The sequence below is a fragment of the Gadus chalcogrammus genome, chromosome 14 (genome assembly GCF_026213295.1).
Source record: "Gadus chalcogrammus isolate NIFS_2021 chromosome 14, NIFS_Gcha_1.0, whole genome shotgun sequence".
Lineage (NCBI taxonomy): Eukaryota > Metazoa > Chordata > Actinopteri > Gadiformes > Gadidae > Gadus > Gadus chalcogrammus.
In genome coordinates this window covers 9932545-9945879 of record NC_079425.1, presented here as the reverse complement: position 1 = coordinate 9945879, position 13335 = coordinate 9932545, and the positions used below count along the sequence as shown (strand labels likewise).

The window sequence follows — 13335 nt, the reverse complement described above, 5'->3', positions numbered from 1 at the left end:
CCCTCTGGAACGAATAATAGAATAATCAAATATTCTGACACATCCCTAATTTCAACCCATTAATATTAATCATCATAAGAGCTGTAGCACTTTTTGACCCTACATTCACTTGCATTAAGCAGGCAAAAAAAAAAATTATATATAAAATGCCTAGATTCATTTGTACGATTTCTTTTAAACTTTTTTGATACTGCTGACAATTCACTGAACAGATTAAGTCAATGGATGACTCATCAGTACTTCGGCTCGGTGAACGAGTTGATAGTGGAAGGTCTGTCTCTTGATGAGAAAAGTACTCTGGTAATGAGTAGTAGGCAAATGGAGAAATCTGACTCAAGCGTACAATCTTTAAGGGGCCCTTTGCGCACATTTGAGTATTGTATTACTTGAGTATTATAAGTTACAGTATTGTGCATGATAACTATACTTACATTAAAATATTAAAAACAATCCTGGCATAGACAACACAACACAAAGCATACCTTACTACACACTTTTGTAGTTGTATCCATACACATGTGCATCATTCACATTTATTTTCAAGGAGTGAAATCACGTAAAACATTTTTTTATTTCTTAATCTGTCTCAACAGCTATACGGCTTGTACAGCAGAATGAATAATGGGATTTTATGCCATTTTGTGTTGCCTCGAGAGAGTTATCTTATGTAAAATAACTGTAAACACACGGCTAATCAAAATGTAGTTTTGCCATGTCTCACATCATGAGAAACACTGTTGCAGCTTCAAAAAAAGCAATGATGATGAAATTGTTAATTGTATAATTGTCATTGTTATTTTCACAATTTAAGTCGTGTTTACGCCAAAACCGACCCTCGGGTTACTCTCACGAGTTTGACGAGTTTTAATTAGGTTGGGTGAAACACAAAGTATACACGTCCTTCTTTAGAGGAAGAGGAGTGAAGATTTTACATGTTTTTGCATTGACTTTCCATGATATTGTGCCGCCCCAGAAATATGCTTATCTTTTGGTGTGGACACACCTTAAAGTTTAACAATGAGTAGACATAAGTCCACATTCCTATTCTCCTATATTTCCGAAATTGAGGCAGTTTTGTGATGTGATTTCACAATGTTCAACCCCTATTGTGTCAAATCTGTCCTATACTAAAGTGTGTTAGAATTCTAGTCATTCTACATCGTTCAATACTGAATTAAAGAGAACATTTGTGAAATGAATTATACACAATGTACTTCTGACAAAGTGAGTTGATTGATCAAGAGGCATTCCATTCCGAGTGTTGATTTAGGCCCTGAACAAACAGTGAGTTTTGCAAAATGTGAGGAAAAAGCAAAAAAAAAAGCAGCTAGCATCTTTGTAAACATATATATTTGATCTAAACATCTTCATAAAAAATAGACAGGTGCGCTAGGTTCTCCTCCAGGTTGTTTTCACGTGTTGTCGTTACAACCACAGAAGGGCCGCCACTCGATTGGACGCTTGAAAGAACTGCGAATGACGTTGGGCGCATTTCGGCTCTGAGTTAAAGTTGTTCATCTCGAGGCGAAAGCGAGGCACACGGAGCAGAAAACGGTGAGGTGTTTCGTAAGGCGAAAGCAGTGAGCAAAACGCGACACTTTCATTGAAAACAATACCAAAAAGCCACCCTGGGCTGCTAAAACGCACTATGTCTGATCAGGGCCATTGAATACAAATGCACTAGGTCTTTAATATGCACCACTTGCTGTACAGGTATTTCTTATAACCGATTCAAACCCCCATCAACAGTCAACAGACACTTATTTCACTGGTTGCACAATAAGTGTACAGATACAGACAAACATGATGCAAAGCAGCTGGCCAGCTTGTAGACCTACACAAAGCATCACGTTAATGTGTAGGAAAATGTTTATGAGTGGCCACAGTCCATTCAAAGCGCAGTTGCAGAACAATTTGTGTTGGCGGAGCCAAACAAATGATCGATAAAACAAGCAAATCATCATCTGTTGTCGCTTATTACTGTTGACTAATGAACGGGGCTAGTTAAACCGTGGTACACAGGCAACATCACGTTCAAGGTTGTGCTGTAATGCTGAACATCAGCATGACTTTGATTTTGTCGTGGGTACCGGGCTGCAGGCCACGCCGTGCTGACATTCACTTTTACAGCAAGCACAACCTCGAGTGTGATGTTGTTTAAAGACTGCAAAATAAATTGCCTTAGAAGTAAACACTTTATTTACCACATTTTGATTTTAATTATTTTGGGTTGATCTTCAGAAGGGCAAATATCATGTTCAGGTAAATTGGTGCTGAAATTATGGAAGGCAGACTTAGAGTCAAACAGACAAATATAAGATATGGGATGATATACGAATGAAAGCTTTTACAACTGCAGTTTCATGGATTGAAATTGTAATGTACATGGGTTCTACATATCAGTCAAGGCAATTAGAATATTATACGTTAAACTGGAAATCAATATTCAACTACAATTTGATGAAACAGGTCCACTGTGCTATGGTTACAGTGTGAGATACCTGATATCCTAAAACATAAAATAGCTAATTGTGTGTGTGTGACTGAGTGGGTGAGTGGATGCGTGCATGCGTGTGTATGTCTGCGCGTATGTGTGTGTGTCTGTGTGTATGTTGGTGTGATACAGCAAACAGAATGCAATGGATAGCCAAACATACTTGCTGTCATTTCGAGAACACATTACATGTGAACATGACTTGTTCTATCATCTGTGACTCATGCTGATATTACAAGGTTGAACAACAAGCTTACCGTCAAGAAAAAAGCACACAAGGTAGATTTGCCACTAAAAGGAGAAAAATAATAATGTATCCACATGAAACAGAATTGTTTTCAATGTTCCCCTGTGGGCTAGAAAAATAATAATATGATTATGACATTGAAGTCACAATGAACACTAGCATTAACTGTCATTGTCATCGTCAACAATAACTTATTCACGTTTAGCTTTGATTTTCCAGTGCAAGTGAGTGAGCCAAGGCCACCATGAAGTGAGCTCTACTGTAAGTGAGATGATATTACCCACACGCACGTAGTAATAGCCATTTGTTTCATAAAGGCAGGAGAGTGCAGCAGGCAGCTTGCACAGTGGGCGTGTGTGGGCTCGCCTTTCTCCGCTTTCCAACAGATGCTCCCCTCTCATTAACTCCACTCAGAGTAGTGAGGAGTGCAGTGGTACAACTACATACGTGCCACTGCTACCACTTCCCTCCCTGACACTCTGCTGTTTGCTCTAAACATCCTCAAGAAGCGATCGCAGTGCTGTATTTTGGCTAGCCCCCCAATGGCACTGGTGCACACAAATGAGGCACTGCTCCGGGACAGTCACCGTTTTTTGTCTTCAGTCCCTTGCGTTGTACTCACGCCCTGCAGTGCTACGGACGCTGTCTCTCTGGGTTAGGCTCGTGGTAGGACCTACAACTGTGTTTGGTGGGTGCGAGACACGTATTTGGCTGAGCTGATGGCACGCTTCAGTGTCGTCAGCAACCATCATAGCAATAATAAACATGGGAAAGGATAGAAAATGTATTTATTTTTTATCTATATATTTCTTGGGTGAATGTAAGACATTAAGGACACGGTCTGACCTCATTACCGGTGGAGACATACCGAGGAGGAAAGGATATTCTTAGAGATTTCTAGTCAGCCTTTGCCGGGGCAAAAATATGGGCTTCTCACACTGTTGTTTGCATGTTGAATATTTTCTCATGGACAGTGTAAGGGCCTCATTAGGGAGCCACATCTACATGTGAGGCGTATTCCATATTTTTGCACAATATAAACAAGGACCCATTCACCAGATGACGGGATTGAGGTTAGGTTAGGTTATTAGGCTACATTAAACATGTTCTTTATATATTCTGCCAAATGTGGAATTTTACATGACATGTAGGTCATATTTCGTATTAACGATTAAAAATAATGGATGCTGAAAATGCCCCTAAGTTTAAATGTCTTGAGACATTAGCAAATTGCAAGGTTAAACATTATGCAATATCCACAGTCAATTATATAATAACAATAACAGAAGAGGCTATTGAGATCTATTTTTTTATTTTTTTATGTTTATGAGAATCGTGTTATATTAAGGAGGAAGAGGTTTCAGGATAACCTAGCGTATAACCTTATGTTTATGGCTGTTAGGAAGTCTGTTGGGTTCCATGCATGACTTGGGAATCATGAAGGCGGATCCGCGCCATATGCGTAATCTAATATGGATAAAAGAAAACGGAAAGCCGAGCCATCAAATAAACTAACCCCGCACACAACTCCAACCCCGCAAAGTACCGTTTGAAAAAGTTGAGGATGTGCGTAATGTAAAAATATAAGTAAAGCTGTGGATTTTGGACAATGCGCATGGCACGGAGGCACAACCTGCTAAAAGTTCCAAATGCAGGCTTGATGAAAGCATGGGGGGTTTGGAATGTCCTCAAAAACCACACACCTCTATCATTATAATAACAACAATAATAATATGAATAGGCAGAAAAATTAAATAATGATAAACGCCGTGAACGTTACCTTGTATGTGCTGGTTGACCACACTCTCGAGTCGATCCAGTCTCTCGATGATCCGGAGAGTGTCACCCCGTTTGTCGCCATCCAACTTTTTCTCCGCTATCGGCATCGGCACTTTGATGTATATGTTAGCGATATAATTAGTCACCCATCCGACATAGAGCAAACACACGATATTGGTCATGCCACTCAGTATCACGCATGTGGACACCAAAGTTTTGGTTCTCCTGGTGCAAGCCATGCCGACATCCCGACATGCAGCGTGTGTCTGACTGTCTCCCAGCGCAAGACAAGGCAGCAGTTACCTTCCCAAACCTGGAATGTAGGCTACTTCAGTGCACTGCACACGTCACTTTGGACCAACCGCATACAATCATCCCTCTGTCCCTATACGGCAATGCAATCCGGTACAGTGTTGAGTTTCGTTTCATCCAAGGGAGGTATCATATGATAAATTCACGGTTGATTTGCCATTCCAAGCATGTTGCATTAACACTCACAGCAGCTCAGATCATGTTTCCATATTAACAGATTACGCGGAACAAGGTGCAATAGGCTACTGCGGTCACGGGATTTGATAGTGGGGGTCTTCGGTATGCAGTCCCCTCATTAGCGAATAGAGGCTTACAAGTAATTTATTAATTATGACATATTGCACAAATATGTACTAGGCCTATTTATTATATTTATATGATTATTATTAATAGCTATTATTACTATTACTAGTATTTAGTATTATGATGATGATGCTGATGAAGTTGAGGATGATGTGATTATGTTTAGTATTATAGTAATTATTATGATTATTATCTCAACATCAATTAATATGTTTTTTGGTGACTGTTTTATACTCAGTGACAGAGTAAGGATAATATATGACATTTACTTAGTTTATCCCGTGGGTAATCATTGTGCAATAGCTGCAATACGATATAAGAGAAAAATGGCAAAAGAGTATCAGTATGTGCAATAACCATGTGTGTAGAGCTAAAAATGTGACCGGTAACGCTAGGTATCATAAATAAAATGTAAACTAGTTATGTTAGCATAAGAAAATGCTCAGGTGTAATCCAAATATACAATGTCCAACTATCCCAGTTTAACACAGTAAATGTCACAGAGTTGAATGAGAGTTTCAGAAAAACCTATGCACGTACAGAATTGATGATGGTGATGTTCATGGTTCGATTTCCGGGCCTCAGCTGTCCCTCTTTTGGGCTGGGGAAATTGAGCTGTAGAGTTGGATTGCCCCAGGGAGAAAGGATTTCCTGTGGTGTTCTGTGGGACATCGTGGTGGTATCAGTCTGCGGTAGAAGGTGCTCCTGTGTCCGACCAGAACAACACGGAGAGGATGATAGTCCTTATCCATGTTGGTCCGCCATTTGCATAGCTTCCTCCTCGCTGACACCACCGCCAGATAATCAAACTTCTCCCCCTAGGACAGAGCCAGCCTTCCTGATGAGCCTATTGATTCTGCTGGCTTCGATTGAGCTCACCTTGGTTCCCCAGTACACAATGGCAAAGACAATAGCACCGGCTTACAAAGACTGGTAGAACATGGAACTGCAGACATGGATTGTCCGAAAGCCTCCGCAAAAAGTAGAGTCGGCTCTGGCCCTCCTTCTACACAGCCTATGTATTCTTCACCCAGTCCTGTTTAATGGCCAGGTGTACTCTGACGTACCTGCACAGTATCCACATCCATCCCTTGGATGGTGACGGATGTAGTGTGTTCTTTCCCCCCTGCAGAAGACCCCATCAACTCCTTCGTCTTGCCAGTGTCGTGCTGCTGGTGGTTCAGTCCACATCATTCAATGAAGGAGTCCACAACGCCTCGGTATTCGGCCTCCTACCCCACGATGATGCAACCCACAATCGCAGAGTAAGTGAAATTTGAGTTGCAGAGTGAACAGAAAAGGTGACAGGACCCTCCCCTCTGGGGCACCTATAAAGCAGGGTTACACCGTTGAAGCGGGTCTTTGATGGTTTCATCCACATTTGCGCAAAACTGATGGGGGTCCAGTGATGGTTTAGCCAGGGGCTGAAGGGATACCAGGACCAGTCTATCAAGGTTTTTCATCAAATGAAAAGACAGCACCACTGGTCTATAGTCTTTGTAGGTACTAGGGCACACCTCTCATTTGGAAGGGAATAAGGCAGGATGTCTTCTAAAGCCCAGGGAGCCTTTCAATACTCAGGCTCATGTTGAAGATGTGCTGGAGTACTCTGCACAGCTGGACGCCACAAGCATTGAGTACCCACGTGATGACACCATCAGGATCCACTGCCTTGCCTGGATGTGGTGGTTTTTCGATAAGGACAGCTAGACACTGGCCCAACCGTTTTATTTTTCTGAAATGTTTGGGGAAACTCGGACGAGTTCGGGAACAAATCTGTTCCGTGTGTTCAGCTGTGTTGGAAGCTTTTGGAACCGTGCGGACGGTGTCCGGTCCGGTTCAACATTGCAAAGTCTGAAAGTGTTGGTGTCTGAGCAACGGAGTGGCCGGATGAAGGCAGTTGGTCGTTGGTTAAATCTGGGCTGTGTGTTGGCCCCTTAAGGATGGAGAGAACGGTTGGAGGATTTGAATTGTTGTGCAGGAGCTTGTGTTCCAGCTTCGTCAGGTAGCTGCCCTTGCCTTGCTGGACCCTCTCCTTGAGTTGTCTCTGATTCCTCTCCATCTCCTCTCCCTCTCCGTTCTTGAAGGCTCCCTTTTTCTCATTCAAGGAGACCTTTTTGTCTCTGGTGACACAGGGTTTGTTGTTGGGGAAACAGCATACAGTCTCTGTTGGAACAACATGTCCTTGCATAAGTTCCCTGTTAAACAATCTGTGAAACCATGAATGTCCTCGCCATGTGAATTGCAGAGGAAACTCCAGTCTGTGAATATCCCAGCAGCCTTGCAGAGCCTCATTATTCTCCTGTGACTGAGACCACTGAGGTCTCAGTCCTATAATAGAAGATGGACGTGAGGCTTTTACAGGAGCAGGAGGTGTATCAGGTTGTGGTCAGATCCAAAGATGAGGGAGGGCTATTTTGCTGTATGCCTCATTAACATTAGCCTACAACAGATCCAGCGGTGATGTAGTTGAAGCAATTTCGCCAGTAAGGTACTGTTTATTTGAAGTTATATAACTGTAGAATATAAATACAGTAGCTTGATGTAATCTCAACATACAGCATGTCACTGTAATATTACACTAATCTACTGGCAGCTAAATGATAAGGCTTGTACCTAGACTCCTTGGAGTCTTAGCTTTTATATGAATTAGTTTGTGTAGATAGCATGATGTGAAAAGATCATTTTCAAGCATGTTAGCATTTAGCTTCTACTGGAAGTTAACCGGATATATAGGAAGCACCTAGCCTCGTCTAGCCATATAAGTGTTGGTACCAACTCACAAATGCCTTATATGGAACAATGACATTTCCATTGTAATTGATTTGTGCTCTTGCTCCCCTTACACTGCCTGACTACGACAGCAGCCTTTTATTTCATCTCCCAGATCACACAACCATCACAGAGGTTATCCCACCACCCTAAGAATCTCGGTGGCGGTGCCCGATTTCCCTCAACTGCACCAAGGCCAACGTTATTTTCCCAAGATTCTTTTCTACTTGCAGTATATGGCTGTACATTTACACATTGAGACTCCCAAAATGTTTTCACAGCATTCTACTGTAAAAACCTAAATATAGTAGATTACTGTTATAATTTCTCTGTAAATGTACATATAAGTCTTACAGTGTGGATATCGCGATGAATGCGTTAGATGAGTTCAGATACACTTATTAAGAAACAGGTAGGGTTAGGGTTAGGAGGGCATCCTGCTCTAGTCTAGGTAGGCTAAAGGTTGCTGTGTATCGAACCCAGTGCCTTTTTGCTAGGAGAATAACAAAACATCCCCAATACAGTATCTTGGCCGATGTGGCATGTTATGAATATACCTTTACTGATTATGGTTTACGCGCTCTAGGTCTTTTTCATTCCTAACTTGATTGTGGAATTTGTACAGATGACACATTCATAATTTATCGGAAAATAAATCAAATCCTGTGGAATTACTGTGTGGCAGCAATTTAATAATACATCATAGCTCTGGGTTTGACACCACACTTTGATTGGAACAAAAGAACAGGTAGTTTGCCACATGCTATCATTTTACTCCCCTAATGGGTTCTGAAGGGCTCATCCCAGTTTCTCCTGCTCAACGACTTGGTTTATTTAGTCATAACTGAAATATAAACGTTAGTAACATCTAGGACAGGCTGCTTGCCATCCCATCATCTAAACTTCAATTAAATTAACTTTTTCCAATAAATTGACCCTGTGTCAATGGTTTTTCCCTGATATAATATCCAATTTAAAATTTGTAATTCTAACAGGGACAACTCAAGTGGTCTTCAGCCAAGACTTAAATTAATGAATTCAATTAAGCAAACTTTTGGGAAGGCAGGCTCACAATGTAATCAGCGTAGAAAAGTTTTTTTGCTCCTGCAGCCTCTTCAATGTGTTCCAATTATAGAATATGATCATGTGTGTGTGTGTGTGTTTGCTGGTGTGTGTGCGTGCGTTTGCGTTCATCCGTGAGTGTGTGTGTGTGTGTGTGTGTGCGTATGTGTGTCAAATCCATACATATTCAATGTTAACTTGCATTCTTTGATAAAATGTACATGAATGTACTGTGATGTTTACCCTTTTCAAGTCAAATGTCCTCCAAATGGATCAACACAGCTTGCTGCCATTCTGTGAAAATTTTCTTTGTCTCTTCCCTTCTCAATTATTTGCTGCTGACAAGCCTATCTTAAAGGGCACCAATAACTCGATTTGTAGTGTATTTTCATTCTGTAAATAAATTGGTTTATGTTTTTGGCATTGGACCTCTGTGTGCGACCACCGGTCTTTCTGTTTACCATCTAGACTACCACTTTTATGCTACTCTGATCACATGCTCCAAAGGGTCGGCCAAAGCCAAAGTCAAAGTTTGAAGGTGCGCGGATGGTGGGTTGGAAACAAATATTTTTATATCCAAAGTTTCCTGATAATATTCGGATGCATGAAATATTTAAGTGCAGCAGAAAAATGGTCGATCCGGTGCTCTGTGTGGTTTTGCTGCGGGAGCTGGGGACGGAGAAAACATTGCATTCCCCTCTCTCACAGCCTTCCCCTCTCTCACACACACACACGCACACACACACACACACACACACACACACACGCACGCACCACACACCACGTATACACACGCACGCACGCACGCACGCACGCACGCTACCGCACGCACGCCCCGCACGCACGCACGCACGCACGCACGCCCGCACAGCACGCACGCACGCCACACACACACACACACACACACACACACACACCACAACACACAACACACACACACACCACACACACACACACCACACACACACACACACACACACACACACACACACACAGCAGTCTCTGTTTATGGTCACTGAAAATACTATCTCTTGACTCCACTACCACTACCACTGCACAGGCAATGCATTCTTCTGAAGAGATATCATAGGGAGGGTGAAAGTGAGCTTCTATTGTAGTTTTCTCTGCTGCAAGTGAATGCCTAACGTCTAATCTAATGTCTCAAATGAGAGCTGCTGTATGCAAAGCCACACTGTCCGCGACATCGCCACTGTTCCGTCCCACAAACTCATGCACACAACCTTGCCTCTCAACTGGTTCAGCCTAGCATCAGAAACCTAATGGCCCAAATGGCTCATTCCCCATTCACAGTAGAACGGTTACAGCACAGGTTATAGGCCAAAACATACTATTAACCTGACATAAATTGCATTTGCTGCAGCATATGTAGTTAATTTAGTATTATAATCCTTGTAAAGCATCGAATTTCCCTGTATTCTTATTAAATACATTCATTAATTTGATCTCTTAATTTGATCTCTCTGTAATACTTCCGAATTCCAGATGATTGTGTCTAATTTGGAACTGGTAGTGAGTTTGCAATGTCCAGAAGTGATTATCATCTGGGAGCTGGCTCCCTGAAACAGATCCATATACCAGCGTTCTTATAATTATTCTGGTGTAATTTATTGAGACAACTGAGAACAGAATCAATGCTGACTGGTGATTTACTTTGCCTACCTGGTCAGTGGCTGAATAATGCCTGGGTCTGCTTGTGAGGGAGTTGTGAAATAATACTGTTCTCCATATTGAGAGGTAAATTCCTTAGGGACTGTAGGTTATATTGGTATATCGTGTCAAAGCCCCGTATATTATGGTTAATGAAGTGGGATAGCATTTGATTGATGACATTAGAAAACCTGGAGGAGATTAAGGTTGTTCCCAAATTACACTAAATCAATTCAAACACCACGGGATCCTGTCAATGAAGTATGACAAACAGCACCATTTGTGGCCAGGGTTTAATCAACTCTAAAAACAATAAATCTCATGATTTGTACCGATGTGAAATTGAAGTAGAAGCCAACTCATCAACTAATGTGTGTGTCCCACTAGGGGACAGCATCAGAGAGATTCCCTTTAGAAGGAAGGGGCTACATGCTGTTTGATTGTCTCTTGTTCTAAATTATGTCATGGGAAAACGCTTTTTAAATCCACAGTGTAGCAGCTTTTAGAATCATCCTACACAAATACTGAACAATACTGTATAATATTGTATATTATTCTTGTTGCTGTTGCTTCATATCAGACTCAACAGAAGCAAATGTTGTGTTTGGAATTAAAAGAAGGATACAATGTATATCAGGAAAGCTGGATGTTGCTGCTGGATGACATTTTTCACAATGTAATTCCTCGTTTTAAAATACAGAATAACAGTACAGTCAAGTTTTGACATTTATGACCTAATACCCATTTGAATGACTAGGACTAGGTCTATACACATAAAGGATGAAATAGAAGATTTGCATTAACATCAAACCTATATATATATTAAGCGCTTTGAGTGTGAGAAAAGCGCAACATAAATTGAATCTATTATTATTATTATTATTATAAAGCCATGACATTGATTTAAATTGGTATGCCTCACATTGAACCATGCACACATTATTTCACAGGCTGGTCCCCAATGCAGAAAGAGTTCAAGGACGCTTTAACACTTGATTCATGAGGATCAAACTAGCATGCAGCTCCTGTTGCCAGACAGCTGTCATCTGCTCTGCTTTTGACATGGTATTCAGACACTACTTCCACAATCCAGAAGATGCTTCTTGTTGTCTTTTCAGTCACGTAACAACAGAAAAATGCTTGGTGCTAAACAAGATGGTTTGCGGTCTGGGGATTGTTTTAAATAAACAGAAGGTTGTGTCAACCACTCCTACCGAAAATATCTTCTCTCAAGAAAGCATGCAGAGTCTGTTTTGTTAGCAAAGGAATAATAAAATAACGAGGTGTGAATGCAGTCTTACACCTTGGTGGATGTTCGATTGACTAACTGGGAATCAATATTATGAATATTAATTTGGAGCACCCACCCATGTAAGATTTTTTATTATTGTTTATTATGGTAAATCCTTGCCACATGCTCTGGGGGGAGTTGTCGTGTTGTCTTGTCACTGAATAAATAGTCTACTTTTGGGCTGATTAATTACTGTGTGGGGAGGGTTATCCTGTAATCATCACTGTGAGATTCAGTTGGCAAAGACACCGCTAGGTTCCAAGAACGAGACAGCAACCATTAATCAACCAATCAACTATTGAAGTGCACAGGCTCTTTAGAAGCTGCAAGGGAGCTGTTTTTAGAGGGTTGCCGATTCCATTGAGTCTTATATCAGGGAATTTTGTTGTTTAGAAAAATATAGATACTTTACAGGGAGAATATATTTGCAAATCATTAAAACAAGGAATGCCAACTTATTTGTTCCGCTATGAGCATATAATTATCAAAGATAAGGCGAGTGCGGCATTTTTTTATGTCAATGATGTTTAAATACACTATCCTACCCGGCTATTAAATGGAATTTACTGTCGATGGGCAAAGTAAGGAAGAGACAGCAGTAAATTATTACTAGCTTTGGCGATACTTCTTTGTATCACTGACCCTCTGCTCTGGCTATAAAAGCTCCTTGCGGGGAAAACTATCCAGAGATGGATTTCCCCCTCGTGGGTCAATAAGATCCCGAGGATGGATGTTTAACCCCTGATGCTGCACTGCAGTAGTAGCTCAAGTCAATGGACCCATTTTGAGGAGCTCAATTTGATGGGAGGCAGTGGCTCAGAAAGTAAAGCGGGTTGACTGTCAGCCGCTAGATCTCTGGTTTGAACCCCACCATCTCCTCGAGTGTCATGGTGTCCCTGAGCAAGAACCCAAACCTTAACGGCTCCCGATGAGCTGGCTGCTGCAATGCATGATGGACACCGCCGGCAGTTTGTGAATGTGTGCATGGATAGGAGAATGTTAGGCAATATTGTATGCGGTTTGAGTGGCCACTGGTTAGAAAAGTGCTGTATGAATGCAGAAATATCTATGATATCTAATGTACTTAATACAGAATTCATGCTTTTTTATTATATAAATACATCAATACAGGTTTGTATTGTGTTGTATTGTATTAATCAAAATGCTATAGCGCTGATAACTATTATTTTTTTGTATATTTCAAGAAAGGTATCAATTTCTGATAGGTCTGAATTTGACTTTGATATATATATTCAAAAAATATATCATTCCCTGGCACAAGTTCCCTCTGAACTGATACTGAAAACCAATTAACTGATAAGTTTGGAGAGGAACAGAAAGGGCCCAAAGATGGTTTTCTGTTGGGGAGGTATATATCTATTTATATATATATATATATATATATAG

The 13335-nt window shown here is 41.1% G+C and overlaps 1 protein-coding gene across 1 annotated transcript in view; it reads right to left on the bottom strand.

Annotated features, from left to right (window-relative positions):
* galnt18b (UDP-N-acetyl-alpha-D-galactosamine:polypeptide N-acetylgalactosaminyltransferase 18b) overlaps positions 1–4800 on the bottom strand; it is a 43726-nt gene extending 38926 nt beyond the window's left edge. The window contains exon 1 of the mRNA XM_056608356.1: positions 4522–4800. Coding sequence (XP_056464331.1) covers positions 4522–4759 — 238 coding nt within the window. The 5' untranslated portion in view covers positions 4760–4800. The remainder of the gene's footprint in view (positions 1–4521) is intronic.
* Between the last annotated feature and the right edge of the window lie 8535 nt (positions 4801–13335).